This window comes from Falco cherrug, chromosome 14, assembly GCF_023634085.1.
Source record: "Falco cherrug isolate bFalChe1 chromosome 14, bFalChe1.pri, whole genome shotgun sequence".
NCBI lineage: Eukaryota > Metazoa > Chordata > Aves > Falconiformes > Falconidae > Falco > Falco cherrug.
Genome location: NC_073710.1, coordinates 19,964,489 through 19,986,290, shown reverse-complemented (window position 1 = coordinate 19,986,290; position 21,802 = coordinate 19,964,489). Strand labels below are relative to the sequence as shown.

Genomic DNA, 21,802 nt, shown 5'->3' with positions numbered 1-21,802 from the left:
CAATACATGATGGAAAAAAGTGATGGGTCAGCAGAGATCTGCCCACCTGGATACAGAGCTAGCACAGCTCACCCTCCGGGTTACACACAGAACCACAACTGCAAACAGAAAACCATCTAGATATGTTTGTCTGAACAAAACTGGCCACTGACTGCATGCAATGTTGAGAGCAAAGCAAGCAAACGTAACACATTTATGTATCACGTAACACATAAACATACCTGCACTGAAACTTCAGATGTTAAGAAATCAAATAAGGTAAGGAGATAACATTCCCAGAAATTTGACCAGAAAAGATTGGTTCAATCTGCGAAGCAACAAGGGATGTTTGAGATGCTGGAAGTTTTCACTGGCAAAGTAACTGCTTTTTAACTGCTATGGTCACCTGGGCATCCTCACCAATGCAAGCAGCATTGCAAGAGTCAAAAAGAACATCACATGATCATGTTACTTATTTGCCCTCATTTGGAAGGGGAAGGCAGTGATACATAATTACTGTTTTGCTTTTCTTGCCCAGGCTTTCTAAGCTCATGATGTAACCTGTATGTTTAAGTAGTAACATAACACCTGACTCATCCTTGAAATGCACAACTACTGAAAAAAGACGCAGAGGACTTCACAGTGCTTATATTTTAATTCAGACTAAGTGATACTGAAAATAATTTTGAGTCAGAGAAAAAGAGAGCATTTTAGAGCATAGTACTGCTTTTTTTCCAGAAACCTTTCCTTTGTTGACCTTACAAGAAGCTGAAGCAATGCTTTCCTTCAGCCCCTCCGTACAGAGTGCTTGATAATGACGAGAACTTTTTATTTAATACTTTATGAAATGCCTGACCCTTGAGGCATAATAATGTGCTTAAAATATACTTAACAGTACCCTCTGGCTAAAAAAAGTTTCCAACTCATACTTAAAAAAAATATCCATTTAGATGCTTACTTTGACTATGTGCCCAGCATCAATGGCAAAAGTGCTTCTGTTTAGAAAGGATCGTTCGGCCAAAATTCAACTTGTTTTTCAGGAACAGGAAACCATAGAAAAAAAAGAAAAGTAATAAAAGCCATACCAAATAAATCCTCATTTGCCCTTACACCCTAAGTGAACGTTCACGTGCGTACAACTCTTACTGTTCAAGCTAGTACTTGATAGCAGTTTCACAATGAAAAGCTGCCAGCGCTGCTGCCTAAGCCTCCTCGCTGTCTGATGTTGCGGGTGCAGGAAGACCACACTGGTGGTGACAAAGGCACAGCAGGAACAGGCATTGCTACTATCTCCAGCAACTTTTCAAACAACTCCATACCAGACTAGTCACCCACAAGTTTTGACTGTGGTCTGTCTGCTTTTCATTTCCACTACAATGATTAATATTAATGTCATTTCACAGAAGCAATGGAATCACAGCAAGTTATGAGACAACCAGGAAAAGCATCTATTTTATAATTTTCTGCATCCATGAAAAGGCAGCTGAAGTGTTTTGGGGAAAAGCAGAGCAGAAAACTGGTCTTTACTTTGCTCTGCCAGACTGAAATAAGAAATATAAGGTTTACAAAGGGCTGAATTAACCCAACAAAGCTGAGAAAGGGGCTACCATCTCTTCCACCTGATGTTAACAGCTGTTACTAGAACTCAGTGGCTGAGCCAGCGTTTCCACAGCCATTCTTCAAGAGCACAAAAAATGGACAATCTCTCCCCCAAGCCATTTTTATGAACAATATGCTGAAAATTCCCAACAGGCAAAAGCCATTTTTCAGTAAACAGAATTGTAACCCTTAAGACAGGTTTTCCACAGCTGGCTTTTAAGCTCACAAGTACAAATTCGCAGGTACAGCCTTCAAATGACAGAACATAGCCACCTTGCTACATGTGGCTGCATGCAGCTACCAAGGGGCAGGTTTTTGATCCAGGCCTCACAAACGTACACACCAAATGGCAAATCAACCTATGGCCAACCAAAACACAAATACACAGAATGTGGGTACTTTGTGGATAACTGTTTAGAGAAACGGCCCCTCTGACACCTGTCTAGACAAGTACACTTTGCATGTACAACTGCAGGATGAGGCAGGCAAGTCAGCTGTGAGATGTATGCCTTGTTTGTGTGAAAAGTTGGCCTTGCACTTTGCTGTTCAGCCTGCAGAAATCAGAGGATATACCAATATCCTTGAAAACTTAGGTTGGATTCTCACAAAACAATGAAAACACGCCCAGTTTTTTCCTCTATTCATATTCATTTCTGACTATTGATTTCTACTTGCCCTTTGTTTCTCTGATTCTTGGCCAGCTCGACTCGCAAAGTATTACCCCCGAGGCTCAAGCCTTTCAAAGAGGATACAGCACTCTCTGCGGTTGCTTTATCCTTGTAATCGAGAAAAGCCCTATGCTGTGCTGCTTGCCAATTCAGTCGTAAAGGAGTTGCATGGAATTCCCTTAAAGCACATTTCAGCTCGCTCACTCTTAGGCTGGGAGGTATGTTCCCCACATACACAGTAGCAATCATGCCAGATCCCTCTAATCTGTGACTTAGAGAATCACTTTCAGCACAATGTTGTCCTATTTGAGCTGAGCCCGTAGCAGCCTGCGGTCGTGTATTTTCAGCCACTACCTCCTCATTTAACGCTGCTGGTGTGTTGGCATTTGCCAAGTCTGAATGTTCGTCTTGGAGGGTGACATCCTTGCCAGCCTGCTTCTCTCTGTATCGAAGACTCTTTAGGATGGGGATTTTTCCCAGCATCTCATAGCTGACCTAAAAAGGAGGAAGACAGATACAACTATGAGATTTCTCGCCTTCCAGAAAAAGACAACCACCATCAGGACCCACTTGTGCCATAAAAAGAGAGGACCTTATTACATTGCTACATTCAGAGTGCCAGAGCATTCAAAATGTTACTAATTGCTGGCCTGATTCTGAAGCTGCTCCCTAAATACACATTGCAGGACAAAAATAAACATTAGTTACTCTTTAAGCAAGCAGCACAATGTAGATCCAGCAGGAAAATCAAAACCAAACTCAGAACCATCCGATTTTGACATTTATTTATCAGAGTGCTTTCAGATTCGTGTTCTCATTGTTATCCCTTAATGATTGCTTTGACCAAGGTCCTGTGCTCCTGCTCTGGCAGTATCTTAAATGCTTACAATTCATCAGACCATCAGTTACTTTCATTCTGCAGACCTCCTTGCGCTCTTTTCTCTCAAAACAGGATATCCCGTAGGCTGGATCATATAATGGGGAGGGACGATGGTGTTGAGTTTGCAGCTGGGGAGCGTGCCTTGTAGCAGGGCTCCTATGAATGTGGGCCCAGCTGGAGGCACGTTCTCTGGTTGTGGCACATCAGCACGGCCTCCCTCTTGTCATCTGACCTCACACACCACCTGCAGCTACTCATCAGATCCCACATCAGTCTGCTGGGTTGGATCACAGAACGGAAAAGCGCCTGGACACTATACTTCAAAACTGAACCCTCTATCCCTTCCACCCATCCCCAGCTCACAAGCAGCTTTTCTGGAAGGGCTCTTCCTCTCAACAGCTGAACCCTATCCATCTCAGGCATGAGCTGCCCTAGGCTGCACTCAGTGACTGGCAGGAAACGCAGTGGTTCCCTAGCTAATGTGGTCTAGCTCTTGGCTTGCAGACTGCAGTTGGAAGGAGGAATAATTCGTACTTGGCTGCTGGACAAGCAGAACATCCATCAACACAAGATTCAATTCTTAAATTTAGGGAGCAAAACAGAGCCTAGGGAAGCGATGCCTGAGCTAGCAGAGACCCAAGCTAGTAGCCCACACAGTGTGAGCAAGCCACTTGAGCAGGGTCACTACTCAGCAGGCTGTATGGGACTAGCACCACCATATCCCGGCTAGAATATGCCTGCAGATCTCCCAGCTCAGATCTCTCTCATCTCAGAGCCCCTGAATTCTACAATTACAGTCAGATTGAGTTTAGATCTGCCTGCACCACTTCAAGGCTAAAACGTACAGGAAGAGTAGCCCAGCTCTGAAGTGACCTGAATAAATCAAAGATGGGGTGGGGGCAATGCTGGGTTTAGGTAACGGGAAAGCCAGTCAACAGAATTATCTCAAACGTTCCCAGGGCTTCTCTTCTGAGAAGCAAACAAGCAAGTTTTATTTTGGGCTGAAACTAAATAAAAATCCAATTTACATAAAGTGGGTCCTAGCTCTGTCTTGTTAATATAGTATCAAACAGCAGAATAGGACTAACCAGTATGGGCAGAGGCTACCTCCATTCTGCCACACTGCAAACCCAGAGTCAGGGTGTTTGGGATCAGACCCTTTAAACTTCATGACTGAGAACAATTTCTGAACAAATTTGGCCTGATCTGGCTGCCAGTACAGAGAGGCAAGGACTTCCTCTGGGGCTCTGGGAGCCTCTGCACTCTGAAAGGTACATGCCATTTTCAGATTTTGAAGAGTTATTGCTCTGTGGATTCCTGGCCTGATTTGTTTTTCTCAGCCAAGAATTCAGACTGCTGTGTTTGACAGCAAACTCCCCTTCCCTGGGTGATACAACATCAAACCAATGGCTGAAGCCATCTTACTTTGTTTTTACTGGCCAGCAATTAGGAACATTTGTTGTCCTCTGTCAAATTTCTATGTGAAACGTAAGCTCTATGCTAATTAAACAAAACAGGAAAAACATTTTTCTATCCTCATGCAAGTAATCACTCCTGGGCCCAAAGCACAACCTCAACCTCTTACCAAGTGTATGTACAGCTCCTTTGACCCTGAAATTAAACTCGGTTCCCAAGGCATGGACTGGGTGTTTAGTTAGAAAGATCAATGCCACCAAGGGCAAACCCTCACCACTTTGTACATCAAGGGAATCAAAGAGGTGGGCACTGAGAGGATGAACTCTGGAACTCTCAGTCTTTCAAGGACAAACCAAGGAGAGGATTTAGATGATCCAGGGGCCAGCATACTCTCTAAGAGACTCCAGCTGGCCAGGCTCAAACATGGCCTCTCCTCTCACTAGAGTGCCCAGTAGTTTTCGGCATCTGTTTCAGGCTCCCAGCAAACTCAAGAAGATGTAGTTACAACAGCCCCTTTGTAAGGGCTAGGAACTGTTGTTTTCTATAAAAGCTGAAGCTCTGATCAAACACCACCACAAAGTGAACCCATCATTACTTTAAGTTCAGCCCTACACAGGTATAAGAGTACGTAGCCTTTACAATACCAAAGCAACAAAGGCAGATGTTTTGGCACTTGGATTTTTTTGTAACAGAAAACAATCCATAAAAAACATACATTAGACAAGTTCTGACACTATCAACTTACATCCTTCTGCCACAAAAGAGAGACAGAGGATTTACCTTAAGGGTTGTTTTCCCTTGGGTCTAGGAGAAACTTTCAGCTGGGCCAAACCTTCTAAATCTTCCCCTATTTTTCCCCACTTTTATGTAAATGAAAGGCAGAAACTCGGTTTGGGATTTCAGAATTTTGATTCAACAAACCAAGCCACTACCTTTTCTGGGGTGCAGGGGGTGAAAGCCAAAAGGGCAAAGGGGGCAGTGGGTGGCAGAGGAGAGGAAAAAACTTGCTCTGCTCTGTTGCAAAATAACAAACAAAAGAACTCTGTGGTACTACAATGTGTTGCTAATTACGATCATGCAAAAAGTTTCTTTTGTCTTGTGAGCTGTGGAGGATTGCAATGATTTATTTCCATGTGGAGAGAGGCCAAAGATATTCCTCCTCTCTTTCAAACAAGCTGCACGTTTCTTGGTCCTGTGCCGGCTGGTCACTCCTCCCTAGCCTTGCCTAGTGCTTTAGGCTAAGCCAGGATGCAAAGGACTTGATCCCGTTATGTGGACCTGGGTAAACCCAGTGGTGGGAAGCTTCTTCCCTTGCTCCCTCTATCCCTACAAGGTCAAGGCCAAACCATTTATTGATGTTTGTAAACTTCTTATTGAGTGTTGGGATTTAGCTAAATGATTGGCTTTGGCAGTGAAGCCAGCTGAAGAAGTTTCCTATTATCCCTTGACCACCAATTCCCAGGCCAGTTCCATACTTCAGCCCTCTGGAGTTGGCCAACAAAAGTGCTTGTGGGTCTGCGCTATGAACTCAGTAACTGAAGTGATTCAGGTTAAAAATAACTCCACCAAAGGCAATTAATCATTTAACAATCCTGCCTACTCCCTGCCATAGCTGGGAGAGCCTTGGGGAAAGAGGACAGCAGGGTAGATGAATTCTTCTGGCACACAATTACCGGGCTATGAGAAAGGAGCTGAGAAGGGAAATGTGGCCCCTTTCTGCCAGAAACCTGAAGAAAACAGCGCCTTGGATGCTGAGTGCCAATACAAATCTTGAGCACTTAACCCTGAGCATCCACTCTTATGACACCTGGTTTGGTCCCAAAACAATGAGGTGGCAGATGGACTTACTGCAACGTCTCTGCTGCAACATCAGAGCTCTCTTCAACCTCTGTTATTCCAGAACAGTGAACACAGCCACTTTCAATATTTTGATGGGGAAAATGAAAGATGTGTTTGTCCTCTGACAGAATGAGTAATGCTGACCCCTGATACAGTACAGGCCAAGCCAAACACCACTTTGATTTCCCTGGCAGCAGAGGCGGTGCAGTTCTGATCTACGGCAGATGAGGGAAGGACATATATTGGAGCTATACGATGAGGCAGATGAGGGAAGCGATATATTGGAGAGCATGCTAAGTCCACTATTTAATTCTGCTTCACACAGCTACCCATCTGCACACACCAACTGGTAGAAAAGCCCATGGCTCGAGACGGAGACAGAAAATGCTGCTGGCCCTGCTGTGGAAGGCTGCAAAGACCACCAGTCTTTAGTACAGCACATCCACCAGCTCTTCCAAGTCCTGAGGCTGGTAGGCAGAACGTGTTTGAGAGATTCATCTTTGCCCACCTTGAGGGGTCTCTGACCCAAGACTGTTCATAAAGGCCTCCAGGACTGAGCCCACTCTTCATGTTGCCTCCTTAATCAGTTGCTTGTTTCAAGGAGCACTGAGCTCACAGGGGTTTAAAACACAGATAAAGTCAAGACAGCTAGGACAGGCCAGCACAGTTGAACTTTTTATCATTCATTCGCACAAAATGTCCAAATATGTGCACACAATCTGAGGGCATATTTCTGGGAGCTGGCAGCCCATTAAGTCTGCTAGTGTCCCTCAGGAGAAACTTATGCAATCCACATTTGGAATACATCAGCAAAAACTGACTCTGCGGACTCTGCAGCAAGGGTCATATTTGCAAAGGTGTTGAGATGTTTAGCCATGCATGGAAGCATGCCCTGCTCATGCCATCCCTCCAAAAAACCAAACCAAACCAAACCAAACCTTGGCTTAAGGAACAACAATTTTTTTCTGATGGCAATGCTGTGTCCCTGGTAAAGGTTTTACCAGCTTGAATATGTGAATTTTTTTGAGCTTTAATACAACATAATTTTGCTTTCCAAATATTCTATCACAGACCTGAATCAAAAGCTGTTTGTTGTCAGATAGTTTCCACCTCTGCCACTGTGTACTAAAATTTCAACATTGGACCCAGGGATTCCCCCCAGTTCATTTCATTTCGAGAAAAAGATTTTCCTACTTCTACAAGATTCTCAGCAAAAGAATGATTAAAAAACCAGAAGGAAATGCTTGCTAGAATATAGTGATTTTTCCACCAACTACTCTCATTTCCCTCTTCATGACCCCAAATATTTTAATTGGTCTGTACAGTTTCAATTTAAAATAAGCACAGAACAAATAACTTCATAATTGCAACAAATATAATAGACAACGTCACAGATAAAGATCACAGCTACCCATGCAAAATACTAAATGAGAAAGTAAGTCGTTTCATGAATTTACAGTTCCCAGAAACAATGGGTTAGATTTTCAAGACAGATGAAGCCAAATAATTCTCCACTGGCATCCAAATAAAGTTTTCCAGAGTGCTCAGCTCTTAGCAGCTCTTGCTGTCCTCCAACAGCACACACTGATTTCTCAAAACCCTGAACTGAGATGCAGAAAAGTTATCCATATACACACTCCAGTACTGCCTTTGTATTTAGAAGTGTTTCTAGAATGCCTAGCACTAATATCGATAATGCTTCTTCCATATTTATAATCTTGTAACTTTTATTTCCTTGGAAGTATTTAAATCAGCATTTCCATGACAAAAATCACAGCTAGTGATTCACATATTCCTGTTTGGAAAACCTTAATACCTTGACAGCAAGGAACAGCTCAACTGGAAATTATGCACCAAGAACTGAAAGAAGGCAACTGAGGACAAGCCATGCCAATTATCCCAAGAAGTGAATCATTTACTCATAGAGGAACACCTGTGTACCCTGTCCCCATATCTGATGTACTACTTCCTTCCTACATAGCACATAAACAGAAAGACTCCAGGAGAATGCAGTACCTTTTTGAGCACAAAAACTTAGCCTGGAGACGTGCACTTTGCTGGTTGCATAAGTACCTTCTTACCTTTTTGGAGATGAAAACAGACTGCATGTATTAACGGCTATTTATCCTAACAGCTTCAAGAAAACACATCCTTTACAACAGTGCTTAGCTGTAATCCCATGTTTGCAAACACCTTTAATTTAAGCTCTTAAATCATTGTCTTGGTTTGATCAGCCATGTTCCTGAAGAATGAAGGGGTTTTTTTTCTGCAATGTATTTTATACATTGCACATTTTAACAATAAAGTTAAGCTACTTTTCTGTTGACAAAACACTGCATTTTAGAAGTGGGTTATTTATTTACTCACTACCTCTTGGTTCATTTAGTTTTGCTCTGAGGAACATGAATGCATCAGTAAAGCCAGGATTTGAAGGAGAAAAGGATGCAGAGAAAAGGATGCAGAAGCAGCCAGGAAAAGTCAAAGGACAAACACTTAAATAGCCTGTATCAAATCCTGCATTTTTAACACCCTGTTGATTAACTAGACCTCCCACCTCCAAGACCCTCTGTGCAAGAGTTGAACATACAGTTACCACCAGAAGTACAAAACAAATATACATGTGGTTCAGCTCCCTGTGAAAGAATAATGCTAATTTCTGTCTTCTTGATATAGATGCAACACTTGTCCCAAATGGACAGAAATGTAATGATTATCCCTGCTCTGGCTAGTGCTCTCCAATATTCTTAGCTAATCAATGCATGCTCTGATCAACAGCCAAAAGCAGCTTTAGGCATTAAATCAACATTCAGCTATTCAAATAAAGGGTCAACCAGGTAATGTGCTTCATTCTTAGCGAACGGTGTAGAAAATTCAGCGAGAGCTGTATTTTTTCAGACAACACCACTCATGTAGAAAACCCTTTAGAAAAAGTTTCACTATCTCATGCAAACTGGCTAAAGTCAGTGTGGCGCAAGCTTTAGGCAACTCTGCTAAACCTCTCTCCTCAAGCTTTAGAAACAAGCGCAAAGGAGTTGTGGCAGAAATTTCATTAGGTTATCAGGCATGTATTATAATACTGATCTTGATGTTTTCCTATGAAAAGCAAAGACAGGCCAAGGTCACATCACATTTGATACATCGCTTGAGACTAACTGACTTATCACGAATGGCAAAGTTTCACAAAAACTCAATGGCCCTTGCAAGAGACTGTTTCCCCAGACTTTTGAAAAATGTTGCTGCTAAAGGGAATCAGACAGAAAAAAAGAAAAAATGTGTTAGCAAGGCCACTTACTGAGGCTGAAGTCTGACACTAAGACAGACAAATTGCGATCAAAAGTATGTTGGCAAGATGGATGGACCACGAGGGGTAGGCCTTCAAAACAATTACATTCAATAATATCCTTAAAAAATTATGATTCAAAAATAATTCAATGGAAAAAATGCACTAGTACAGACAGAGCTTTTATTTATTTATTTATAACCTCAACTCCGCAACCACATGCAGGGTAAAATACTCTCCCACCATAGGAATAAAAATAGCACTGGCTAGAATTATTTGTTGTAGATACATCACCTTAACAAATTTAACTCTTTTTGCTAATCGGCAAGTGCTTAGCAAACAACTCTTGATTTCCCTAGAAGTATTCAGTAACAATTCCTCAGCGGTTTCTGCAAGACACGGGTATACTATTCCTCATGTGTGCTCCTACTGTTACTCAATCATGCAGGATTGTGTCTGCTCCCTAACTGCATGACTTTAGGAATGAAAATCTAATGACAAAGAAAAAGTTTTCCCAGCATGAACTTCCAGTAAAACAATTCACTAAATGCTTTTCTGAAACCATTTGTGAAGCTGCTGAAGTTTCTGACAATCTTGGGCGGGAGGGGGGGGAGGGGGGGGGGGCGGGGGGGCAGAGAGGCCAAACCCATAAAAGAATAATTATCAGTAAATAATGATTCATGATTTAAGGCTGTATAAAGTCATTATTCCTCCACCTGAAAACAAGCTCCAGCCACAGATTTCTCTGTTCTTTGAAAGTTAACCCCATACATCCACTACATAAACAGCAACGTACCAGCCACTAGGTCATGCCTTCCTTTCACAATCACAGCACCACATACTCTACCCATCCCACACAGCCATAAAGTTCTGCCTACGGCATGGTCTCCAGAAAACAGACAGAGCCAATTCCAAAGAGCCCTGAGGAATACAACACCTAAGGTGCAGAAGCCCCTCAGCTTCCACAGGCTATTATAACGCTAACAACTACAAGAAACAACATTTATCTTAAAAATCTACAATGTTTCCAGTGACTCTTGCCCTATAACCCATTTGATACAGCAACACCAGGTTCAGGAATATACTTCTCACTTCAAAACTTCACTTCGAAACACTGAACACAGATGCTGTAGTTTTGTTTCATCTGACAAACACATCTGCTTCTTTTACAAGTATTTCTAATACAACAAATGTGTTTATATGTAAAAAATGGGGGTTTTACAACAGAACGTCAGTAGCAACAAGCCACTGTTACCAGAGTTAACTTGCCTTATGCCATATTATTCCCTGAGGTTTTGGTCGTTTGCAATTAGTCTTGATAGTTCTTGTTGGAGTAAGTATATAATCCACAGTTAAATCATGATCATCAAGAAGCTCTTCTGCTATGTCAACCACCTACAAAGAACAAGAGATTTGCTAAATAGTTAAAAACAAGTTCACTAACATTGTGCACCATTCCTGATGTCTTGAAACACAGGCAATCTGTCAATGCCAGTGGAAACAAAGTAAATGACACACCAACATAATTCCCTGTCTCTTCTTTGGACATACCACTCAGTATCACACAGTTATGACTCGTCACTCAAGAGTGGATATTTTAACTTACCTGACAGTCATGCACAATAGTAATTACAGGTGTATCCTCCTGCACTGCACCCATTGACACCATCATTGCATATTCCATGTCTGCATAACCTTCCCCTTTTCCAATTCTCCAGCCTAAAATACATAAAAGTGAACAGTGATAGTAAATGCAGAAACAGCAGAGTGGAAAGGCTGGTAGCTGTCAAAAGCACGCAATTAAGCTAAGCAGTCTGTAACAGATAAACCAAGCACAGACTTGTAACTCGGGGAAAATTCAGATCAGTATTTCTCACAGAATGCAACTTCCCTTGTAAATCAGCACTGAAATTAAAATAAAACATTAGTTTCAGTGAACTAAGGGATCCCAGGAGCCTCCCATTCAGAATAACCCAAATTTAGTCCAGTTCAATTAACATAGAAACCTATTTTTGTAAAAATCACCATTGTAATTAGAACCCTTTACTCATGTCAAACATAGGTTAACTTCATGTGGGTAAAGAGGAGTCTGGGTCACATACAAAAAGCACATTATTTTTAGGCAATGGATAAAGCCAGTGGAACATTTTTCATCACCAGCAGGTCTTCAAAATACCAAAAAATGCAAAATCTGATCCCCAAATAGGTACTGAACCAGCAGCCGTTAACACATGTCCTTTCACACACACTGTGTGCGCAGAGCAGATCCTCTCAACAGGGAGCCCTCCTTGATTCTTTAAAAAAATAATATATAACATCAAAAATTGCTTGCTTCAATTCTACTGAAGGCCAAAACACTGGCCCACATGCTCTAAACCGGACTGCTCTCTGCCCACTGAAGTCCTGGCAGCACTGTTGTAAAGCGGGCACTGATTCTTCCTGGTTGGATTGGGATCAGCGGCTTGTCACACAGAACAGACAAAAATGCAAGACCATAATTCAGTTCCAAAGATATGTTCGGGTCTGCCAAAAGGAACAGGACAGCATAGCCTGCTGACATTGTGCATGGTGACTTAGGACCCTCCTCCTGAAAAGCTTACATGGCTTTATCTTACCTTTTTCAGAGACGGCCACTGATCCTACAACAACCAAGTCCACCCGTGCTTTCCCATCAAGACCTACAGGCACACTGTATTCTTTTATACCCTGCAAGAAAAACGTAGTTTTAGATTTGCAGAGTGCAGTCTTCCAACCAGTGAGGCAGAGATCCAGAATATTTTGATAAATACAAGTAACTCCCCACATTTCAAAGTGTTTCTTCCATGTATAGCCAAGCTGTACATGTCTGGAAAGCTGTCCTCTAGGGAATCCTAGAATAGATTCCCTACTACAGCAAGAAGAATTTTGGCACATTCAAGGAGAGCTAAGGGAGGTGGGCACTTTTTAAAGCAAGGTTACTTATTTAGGATGACAAACTCGTATTTTGAAACCCTTTATTGGACATCTATTTTTCAAAATGAGAGCAAATTACACTTCCTACCCTACTACTACCTTAAGTCATAATATGTAAATTCACACCCATGAGGAGTACCAGAGCACAACAAATTCTTAAATTCATTCTCATGTACAAATTACTAAATTAATTTAGACACAGACCACTACAGCATAAAGTTGTTAAGCTGCTTGCCTGAAGTCACACAAAATGCTTTACTGCAGCACAACCAGGTACACAGTGTAATGTAAATCCTCCTCACAACAATGCAACTTTGCGCTAAGTTAATCCTCACAATAGAAAGCCAAACGTTTTCCATGCAGAGCACAAAACCTGAGAGATCAGCAATCTGTGGCTGACTATCAGTAATAATGCTCGTTATCCACTTCACAGCAGCGTGGTAAGAATTGTTTGCACAGTGCTTTGTAAATATAAACTGCTAATAGCATCTACTCATAGTAAGCCTGGTTGGGGGAAAAACCAGACCCATGGTGGTAAGATCACAGATGAGATATGAAGGCTGAAGCAGGTCAAGAGAAAGGTCTCTTTCAAAAGTGCTCTTCAACCCTGAAAAGCTTAATTAGTTAATGACTTTAATAGAACTTCCAACAAAGAAAGTCGCTACTAATTACCATCCATTTACAACCCTCAGTTATATACAGGATTACTGTGGAACTTTATTGCCCTTAGCAGGAGATAAAGAAGGAAATAAACTTATACAGCTGGCCTATTTATTTTTTACAAGTTACATTTTCATATCAAATAAAGACACATATAAACTAACACAGGCTTCTCTGCCAAATGACTTTAGCTGTACAGTATGATATTTTAACACCAGAGGGCAGCAACATACCACACTTCAAAATAAAACTGTTAACACATTTCTGAACCTCGGTTGATGAAATGACTGAATTAACGTTATTTTAGACTTAGGATTCTAAAAGAACTGATCTTTCCTATTTACTAACATCTAATATTCTGCCGACGCGATTATGCAAAAACTGTAAACACTAAAATAGTCCTCATAGGGTTCACTAGCTCAAAATTGCAGAATAATATAGGAGTACTATTTATTAGAAACCTAAAGATCTAACTCACCTATGAAATTTTCTCATAATGTTCCAAAAGCATTCAGAAAATACTGATACCATTCTGTTAAGAAAATATAGTGAAAACTCTAAATTTCCTCATGATTTAAGTACCAACAAAAAAATAATTAATGGTGGTTGCGTACACAAAACCAGGAGTAACACACTAGCAGAACAGTATTTCAGGTAGCATTTTGGTTTTCCAACTTCCAGTTAGACTATCATAACACAACACTCTTCTACAAGTTAATTCAGACCTCCCCCATTCTCCATTCCTACCTGGGACGTAGCGCATACTCGCAGGATCTCCTTAGTTGCACCTGAAGGGGGAACGATCTTATTGAACAGGCCAGTTCTCAGACGTGGTGTGGGAACCAACAAAGTCTTCCTTGCCTATGTAACAAAAGAAATTATCACATTAAAAGGAGGTGGGCACGTTTTACACTAAAGAAATATTCTTACCATCCCAGAGGTCTCCATGTGGTCAATCATCTTATTTGCTATAGACTAGTTCGCATTGTTGATTGTGTAGCACTTGTAGGTGAAACCCCTCCAGTACAGCAAAATTCCAGAGAAGGTTTTAAGAAACAAATGGCAAGAGACACCTATTGATTTAAAGGGCACATCAACGAATGAGCTACCCACATTAGCAAGAGCACGTGCCAAGGTCCGAGGTAAGTCTGTCACACATTCATCTTGCAATAAACACAAGGCAATCAGAGGCAAGGCTGCCTTACGTGTTTTGGGGAATAAGAATACAGTAATGGTGAAACAGCTATTGCTCTGCAGAAACATATTAATATCCCCGAGCCCCAACTGCACTTTTGGTATTTGCCAAAAAGGCAAAGACATCCTTACATAAGCAACCTCATGAGGCTTGGGACTGGTAAAGCTCCCTCTGGAGAAAAGGCTGGCACTGACCATGAGATGCTGCCCAGCGCTACACTGCTGTACCACCCTCCTCCTTAGGGGTGAAAAGGTGCTGTTACCTGCAGCGCAGCTAGCCGAACACCTTCTAGAGGTTTGTCAGGATCCACTTTAATCTCACGTGCTTTGTTGAACACATCCAGCTCTTTAATAGAGCAGCAAGCCTGGTAAGACCCCTGCATGAAGAAAGGAATCAGGAGAGAACTCGTTCACTTACTTCCAGCGTTAGAAAGCGAGCATTCTTCTGGGGAGCATCAGGATTTACTTTTACAGTATTGGCAGCTTTGAACTCCTGTAAACCCAGAAGCCTTGTTGCAGCATGCGAGGCACCCTGTTTTCACAAGGTATCAGTGCATCACCAAGGAGCTCACAGCAGAGATGGGCAATTTACAATCTTTCACACTATAGAGAGGCTGATTTCCCCAGATTTTGAATATGAGTGACATAGTGTTAATTTTGTGATGTCTTCTATGGGAAACTCTCACATGCCAACAGATGCTGAGCGCTTGACTAGTATCTCACAGACCTCAGAAAAAGAGGGGATCCAAGTACAGTCACTTTGCCTAACTTCACCCTCTTTCACAGCTAACTGAAAGCAGAAGACCAATTTCCCTTTTTAGTCAATACATACAGATTTCTTCAAACACAAGCCATAGTTGGAGACTCTCTGGATGAAGACTTTCTGGACAAGGCACTCGCTTTAGAGACTATACTGAACTCACAAGATGTGCTTCTTAACTGAGTAAGGTGCTCAAGCTTAGCAGCGCACGCACTCCTCTTGTAATTTAAGCTGATATCCCCTTGCTTTAGTCCCAGGCTTCCTCCACCTGCTTCAGCACCCGTTTTACCTCAGCACCAAAGTAAGGTGCAACACTTCTGGCAGTCCCTTGAGCAAAAGCAGAGCCCATCTCCTAACACTACTCATGGGCTAAAACAGCCAATGCACACCCCCACAACGCTATTTTAGTCATTGTTTCTTCAGTGCATGGCAGATACATGGCTACACACCTTGAGCTTAGATTAAAACAGGCAGATGACAAAGCAGTGGCCTGACCAACTGAATGCTTGAAAATCCTCTTCTTTCTTTCTCCCAACCATCAAACTAGGGACACAATGAAGCCAGAGCAGGAGGGAGGTTCTGCCAGCACCACTTTGTCAGCAATAACTCGGCCACCATCCACATTTTGGCAGCACACAGTATGTTCCTACGTCAAGTCCCACAAGATGTGTGACCTCAGCTTTCCAATCCCACGGACCTACTTAAGGCCCTGAGTGAAATCCAGTTCTGAATGCCTCAGCCTTCCCATCCATAAATATGTTTACTGCATTCACAAGGTGAGTGTGTATCCACCAATTAAAACACCACACACACCTGACACATCTTGTCAGGTACAGGCACCTGCATTTCTTTACTCGGTATGAATTACACAGGCATGCTGTTTGCATGGTGGTGTCTGTTAGAGCTCTGCCAGCCTGGGGGGCGCAGGCAGGGGAGCTGGGAGGCCCTGCCGGCCCGGGCTCCGGGCTCCAGAGCCCGGCGAGGCCCGAGGCTCTGACGCAGAGGCCGCGGCCCAGCCCCGCAGGCAGGCCGCCGTACCTTGAAGTTAGGGATGCGGCGGTGCACGGGCCGCGGGAACTCGGCCAGGCCGCTGGCCTCCAGGTGGTCCCACACCTTCTCCCGGACGTCCCACTTGGAGGCACCTGGAGGAGGGCAGAGCTGAGGGCGCGGCCGGGCGCCTCACGGGGGAGCGCCGCGCCCGCCGCCGGGCCGCCCACCCCGCCCCTCTCCCTCACACCGACGGTCGCCCCTCAACGGCCACGCTCGCGCTCCCACCCGCCCTCCCGCCGCGCCGTGACGCAGCCCGCCGGCCCGCCCCTCCGCGCACGCCGCTCACCCGCGCGCAGCCGCACGCCCCCCGCCATGGCGCCGCGGCCGGCGGCCCGCGACGGGGGCGGAGCTTCCGCCTTAGGCCCCGCTTCTGCGTCTACGGCGGCGCGGAGGGGTCAAAAGGGCGCGAAGGCGAAGCGGGAGAGATGGCGGCTGTGGGGCCGTTGGGCCAGGGGAAGGGCCGCTCGGAGGCTATAGTCGCCTGAGCGAGGCGAACCCCCAGGGAGGGGGAGGCCCATGCTCCCACCAGAGCCTCCTTTTGCTGTGTGAAGGCCTAATGGAGGGTCCTTTCCTCGGGGTGCCGGGCCTGGCGTGTGTGAGGCGAAGCGTGGCTGGGCAGGAGCTGGGCCTGTGGCGGCCTGGGCTCCCCTCGCTCCCCTCGCTCCCCTCGCTGTCGGCGGGCAGCGTCCAGGCTGTGACATGGCGCCCTGCTGCTGGGGGTTGCCAGCGTCTTCCCTCTGGGGCCGCACAGGCCCAAATCTGCCACGTGTCACCATTCCTCCTGAAAGCCAAACATGCGAAGGGACGTGCCGTATCGTTCATGTGGGGGATACTATGGAGTTCCAATCACGTGCAACAGCTGCAGTAGAAACCCACCCCACTTTTCATAAACTCCCAAATCAGTTATTTTTCCCTTTAAAATCGGCTGGTTGTGAGTAAAGCAATATCCAGCCTTTACGAGGGATTCCAAGTCTGCCAGCTTTCAGAAAGTATGCTTCTCGTGTGTGTTTAATAGGGCGGTAAATAATTTGTATGATTTATTATTTATGGAATTAATGTATTTGACAATTACCCCAAAAAGAGGGAGGACATTGAGAATCCCGACATTCCTGAGCAGAGTGGGATGGAAGGGTCATGGGAACAATGAAACAGAGGTTTATTTTAAAGTGTGTTGGAGAAGAGGGGGAAACGGCTTTTGAATTTGGTTTCTAATCTGCTTGGCTTGGATGCTACCAGTACACATCGACTGTCAGAGCTGACTGTTACTCTGCCAACCAAAAAGCGGAACAAATTCGGATGCTCTTCTCTGAATAGTTACAGATGTAGCTGGGCAGATGCAAACGCCTTTTCTCTCTGCGGCTGCTGTTGATTGCTGGACTGTTTTTTTCACAGTGCAAATCAAAGGCCAGGACTCCACTGGGTTCAGGAGTCTTCCCCCCTCCAACTATGTGTGTTTTTCAAACTCATATTGGACTAAATGCTGCAGAGCAGCTGTGGTGAGCCTGAGGCTTCACCTTTCCAGTGAAGTTCCTCCTAAGCATTCAAAGAAAGTACTTAAAGCCCTGGGTCTGCAATGGGGTGCATTTAGGAATAGCCTTTTCACTACCTCGGAGTGCTGCTGGAGCCAGTGGGAATCCATCCAGGCATAATAGACCACCCATGTGGAGCTAGGCCTAAATGTTTGAAGCTCATTCCTCTACTTCCTACTCACGGAAAACTCCCAGCGACTTTGATATCTCTACGGGGACTTCAGGATCGGGCCTTTGGTGAGCAATTTACAATCTCTCTGTAATTCAGTGTTGCGATTTGCACTCACTCCCAGGCTGCGAGTGCCAGCGCTGTCTGTCTGTCGGCTGTCACCCACAATTGCCACACTGCAGCTTGTGTGACCTGTTTCCACTCCAACACACTCTCTTCCTCCTCTCCTTTGAGGAAGGGAAAGCGAATGAGGTAGCAACAATGCCATTAATTAATACATTAACAATCAAGGGGGGCTGATATCCTACCAGACCACCTACATCTCCATCCAACCTCCATGCAAGATGCTCAGTAAAACTGTTCCTTACATGGATTTGGCTTCCAAGAAAGAAGGTCTGAGCTGGCTTTCCATAAATCAGGGTACTTTGCCTTAAGCAAATGAGGAGTTTGCTAATGGGTGATGTCTTTTCTGCTGGTCCAGCTCTCTGCTTTGATTCTACAGGTCTGAAATTTGCTCCAAATTACTTTGCCAGGTTCTCTTCTATCACGTGTACTGCAGCCTTTAACATTCACTCTTGCAGCCTGATGTGGCTCGTATGGATGCCCCTGGAAAGCCTCTCTTTTCAGTGGGAAGCACACAGGGCTACCTGTATAACTTATAAATGGAAGTAGTCTATTGGAGGTGCCTGATTCACATCCAATATCCCTTTTATTCCAAATTGGATAAAATACTCTAGTGAAAGAGGTTAAAAAGGGATCCTGGGCTTTCATACAAAAGGTGGAATGCAGCTCTTGCTTGAAACACCCACAATTTGGGAAAACACCTAGAAAAAGGGAGTGCCAGATTAGCGCAAACCCTGTGAGCAATGCAGAAGGAAACTCCTTGTGCTGTGGGAATAATTTCTCTGAAGTGCAGGCTGAATACACAGGGGCAGCCACGGGAAACAGACAAAATGCACCCAAAGAGGAGCACTAAACTAGTGATACTGCTCTGCTTGCTTTTCAATATGGAAAATTGAAAATAGGCTGCAAATTTTAAAGACAACAGGCTTTAATGAGGTTTTCATTCACACAGAATATTAGCTGGGTACTAGAAACTAGTCTTTTGGACCACTGTGAAATGTATTTCCGTGTGTGAATAAACGGTGTATCACCAAGTTATTGTGCTTACGAAAGAACCTGGCAAAGGAGGCACATTAGGGCAGGTGGAGCTGGCCCACGCTAACCTGTTTGAGCCCAACAACATGGCCTGCTGCTGGAAAATAGGTGTGGGTTTGTGTCAGTTTGTGTACTGGCCCTGTAACCAGCGCTGGGTGCTCTCTCCTGCATTGGTCACCAGGACAGACACAAAACTGGTGAATGAGCAGAAAGCCATGTGTATCAGTGGGTCTTAGCTGGACTGATGCCACTGTTTGCATTGCCTTGGCATAGCTTTTCCTTCCTTCTTTCTTTCTTAAGTTCTTTCTTTCTTTCCTTCTTTTTTCTTTCTTTCTTTCCATCTTTCTTCCTCTCTTTGTCCCTCTCTTTCTCTTTCCTGCTGTCCTTTCCATCTTTCTGTCTTCCTCTCTGTGTCGTTCCTTCTTTCTGCCTCTGTCTTTTTCCATCTCCTTCCTTCTTGCCTTTTCTTTTTTATTTCCATCTTTTTTTGCACTCTCTCTTCTTGCTTTCTCTCTCTTTCCTCCTCTCTGTTTCTTTCCTTCCTTCTCTCTCTGTCTTCCTTTCCACCCCCTGGCACTCTTATGCCTTCTTTCTCTCCCGTTCCCATTCTCCATTCTCTCCCTCTCACACACTCCTTGCTCGCTGGTTTTTGCCTGCTCACTCATTCGCCCTCTCTTTCTGCGACCCCATGTCTCATTCCCCCCCCCCCTCCCGTTTCCCCCCTTCGCCTCCCTTCTGCCCATCTCCCCCTCCCTGCCCCCGGCCCCTCTCCCCCTCGCCGCGCCGTGCTCCCGCACACCCGGGGACGCGGGCCGGGCCCGGGGCGGCCGTGCAGACCCCCCGGTGTCCCCTGGGGGGCAGCACACGCCGCGCAGAGCCCCCGGGGCGGGCAGGTGAGCGCTGCGCCCGCCGCCGGCACCGACTGCCGGCACCGGCCCCGCCGAGCACCCGCCCGCCGCGGGGCCCGGGCAGCCGGCGCGGGGAGAGCCCCCGGGGAAGGGAAGGGGTCAGGCTGTTGCTCTCGGGCGCTCGCCAAAGGCGAGTGAGGCTGCGGAGGGAAGCCCGGGGCCAGTGGGGCAGCCCGGGCCGCCGCCGCTCCCGCGTCCCGCGCAGGAAGCGGGGGAGAAGCCCGCCGTGCCCGGGGGACAGCGCGGCTCCCGGTGCCTCCAGCTCCCTTGCTCGGAAGGACCCCTCTCCTTGCGCTCCCCCCTTTAGAAGCTGGCTATTTTTCATACCGATCCTTTTTTTCCTTCTTTTTTTCCTTTTCTTCCTGCAATTTGAAATTTGGGCTTTCCCGAGCCCGTTGATTTACTCTGTTCAGTTCCCAGCTGCAGCAAGCAAAGAGCTATCGCTGCTCCTTGATTTTCTGTAGAAATTCATCTCGGTAAAAGTTTGCAGCCGAGGAGAGGTAAGATTCAGGCAAGGTTATTTCTCAAGAGCGTACAGGCTTCTAGGAAGGGACAGCTCTCGGACGCCGCAGGGGTGGCTTTGGTCAAACTTTTGCTTTTAAAAATTCCTGCCTTTTAAAAAGTTATATCGTTTAAGAAATTCCGTGTGCTTGTGTACGCTAACATAACGCCCTAGTTTTTATGAGAAATATTATTTCTTTGAAAACCGAAGTAAAAAATGTGAAGTCGTTTTCATATTATTCCAGAAAAAAATAAATAAAATGTTTTCTCGATGGTCCTACATTTACGTGAAAAGTGCCAACGGACCTCGCAGAATTTGCTATTTGTTTTTGTAAAAAAAAATTCCCGGACGTTTGTTCGGTCGATGAAACCCTCCTAGAACATTTACATTTATTTCCATCAAAATTAAATAACAATTTCGAAGCGTCCGGAGAAACTTTCCAATCAATTTTTCCATCGCGGATAATTCTTAAACATACCTCCTTGTAGAGGAGCTCCTTCTTTTTTTCTTTCTTCCCCCCCCCTTATCACATAAAATCGTTTCCTTTCTTATTAAGAACGCCCCCGGTAATTAGTAGCACCGCCGAGTTCCCACGGCCGGAGCCGGCTGCGGTCTCGTCCCCACCGCCCCGGCAGGGAGCGGGGAAGGGACCCTCCGTACCAGCAGCCAGCCCAAATCCCAGTCTGACTTTTGATGGCGTGTGTGTGGGGAATAGCTTTGTTTAAAGCCCTACGAAGCCACACAAATTGCCAGGAGGGAAAGGCAGAATTACAGTGTAAGAAACCAAAAGATCACCGCTTAGACATCAGAGCAGGAGCAGCCGGGCTCGGGGGAGGCAGCGGCAAGGAGCCCTGCCGAAGTGACAGCTAATTAATTTCAATCTTATCTTGGTCTTTTCGGGCTCGAATCGATTTTGCAGTGACTATATATATATATATATATATATATACACACATTTTTATTTTTTTTTTCGGAGCGGGGAGGGGGGAATCCGCTGTTTCCCACCTTCATTTCTTCGCTGGGCAGATCCACGCTTCTCCCGGCTGGGACAGGGCAGCGTGCAGCAGTTTCCCCAATACCTGGGTTTACACTTGGTCACCATGCGTCCCTAATTGTTCCACTCTGATTGCCTGTAATGAAATCATTAGAGAAAAGGCAAAGGGGCGGATTTCACATGCAGAAGAAAATCCGCCTCAATGGCCGGAACGAAAAAAAAAAAAACAAAACCACTTAAGTGCCCTCACTTCTTTCTTTATTTA

At 44.9% G+C, this 21,802-nt stretch overlaps 1 protein-coding gene across 2 annotated transcripts; it reads right to left on the bottom strand.

Annotated features, from left to right (window-relative positions):
- Window positions 1–615: 615 nt before the first annotated feature.
- Window positions 616–16,627, bottom strand: MTHFSD (methenyltetrahydrofolate synthetase domain containing). Of its 2 annotated transcripts, none has more exons than XM_055726782.1 (8): window positions 16,564–16,627; window positions 16,266–16,369; window positions 14,886–14,999; window positions 14,021–14,134; window positions 12,277–12,367; window positions 11,268–11,380; window positions 10,931–11,056; window positions 616–2,741 (listed from the first exon to the last, which is right to left on the bottom strand). In XM_055726782.1, exons 1-8 carry the CDS (start codon window positions 16,589–16,591, stop codon window positions 2,226–2,228), a joined length of 1,206 nt encoding a protein of 401 aa, XP_055582757.1. In that variant the 5' UTR covers window positions 16,592–16,627; the 3' UTR covers window positions 616–2,225. The 2 variants fall into 2 exon arrangements, with proteins under 2 accessions (XP_055582757.1, XP_055582756.1); XM_055726781.1 differs by lacking the exon at window positions 14,886–14,999 and adding an exon at window positions 14,731–14,844.
- Window positions 16,628–21,802: the final 5,175 nt, after the last annotated feature.

What these genes read in the sequence shown, in the direction of transcription:
- MTHFSD (XM_055726782.1), bottom strand. Translation starts at nt 16,591, where the DNA reads ATGGCGGGGGGCGTGCGGCTGCGCGCGG. An exon ending in AGTGGCCGTCTCTGAAAAAG is followed by an intron (nt 11,381 to 12,276) that starts GTAAGATAAAGC and finishes TATGTATTTTAG; the next exon opens with GCTGGAGAATTGGAAAAGGG. An exon ending in CTATTGTGCATGACTGTCAG is followed by an intron (nt 11,057 to 11,267) that starts GTAAGTTAAAAT and finishes TGTTCTTTGTAG; the next exon opens with GTGGTTGACATAGCAGAAGA.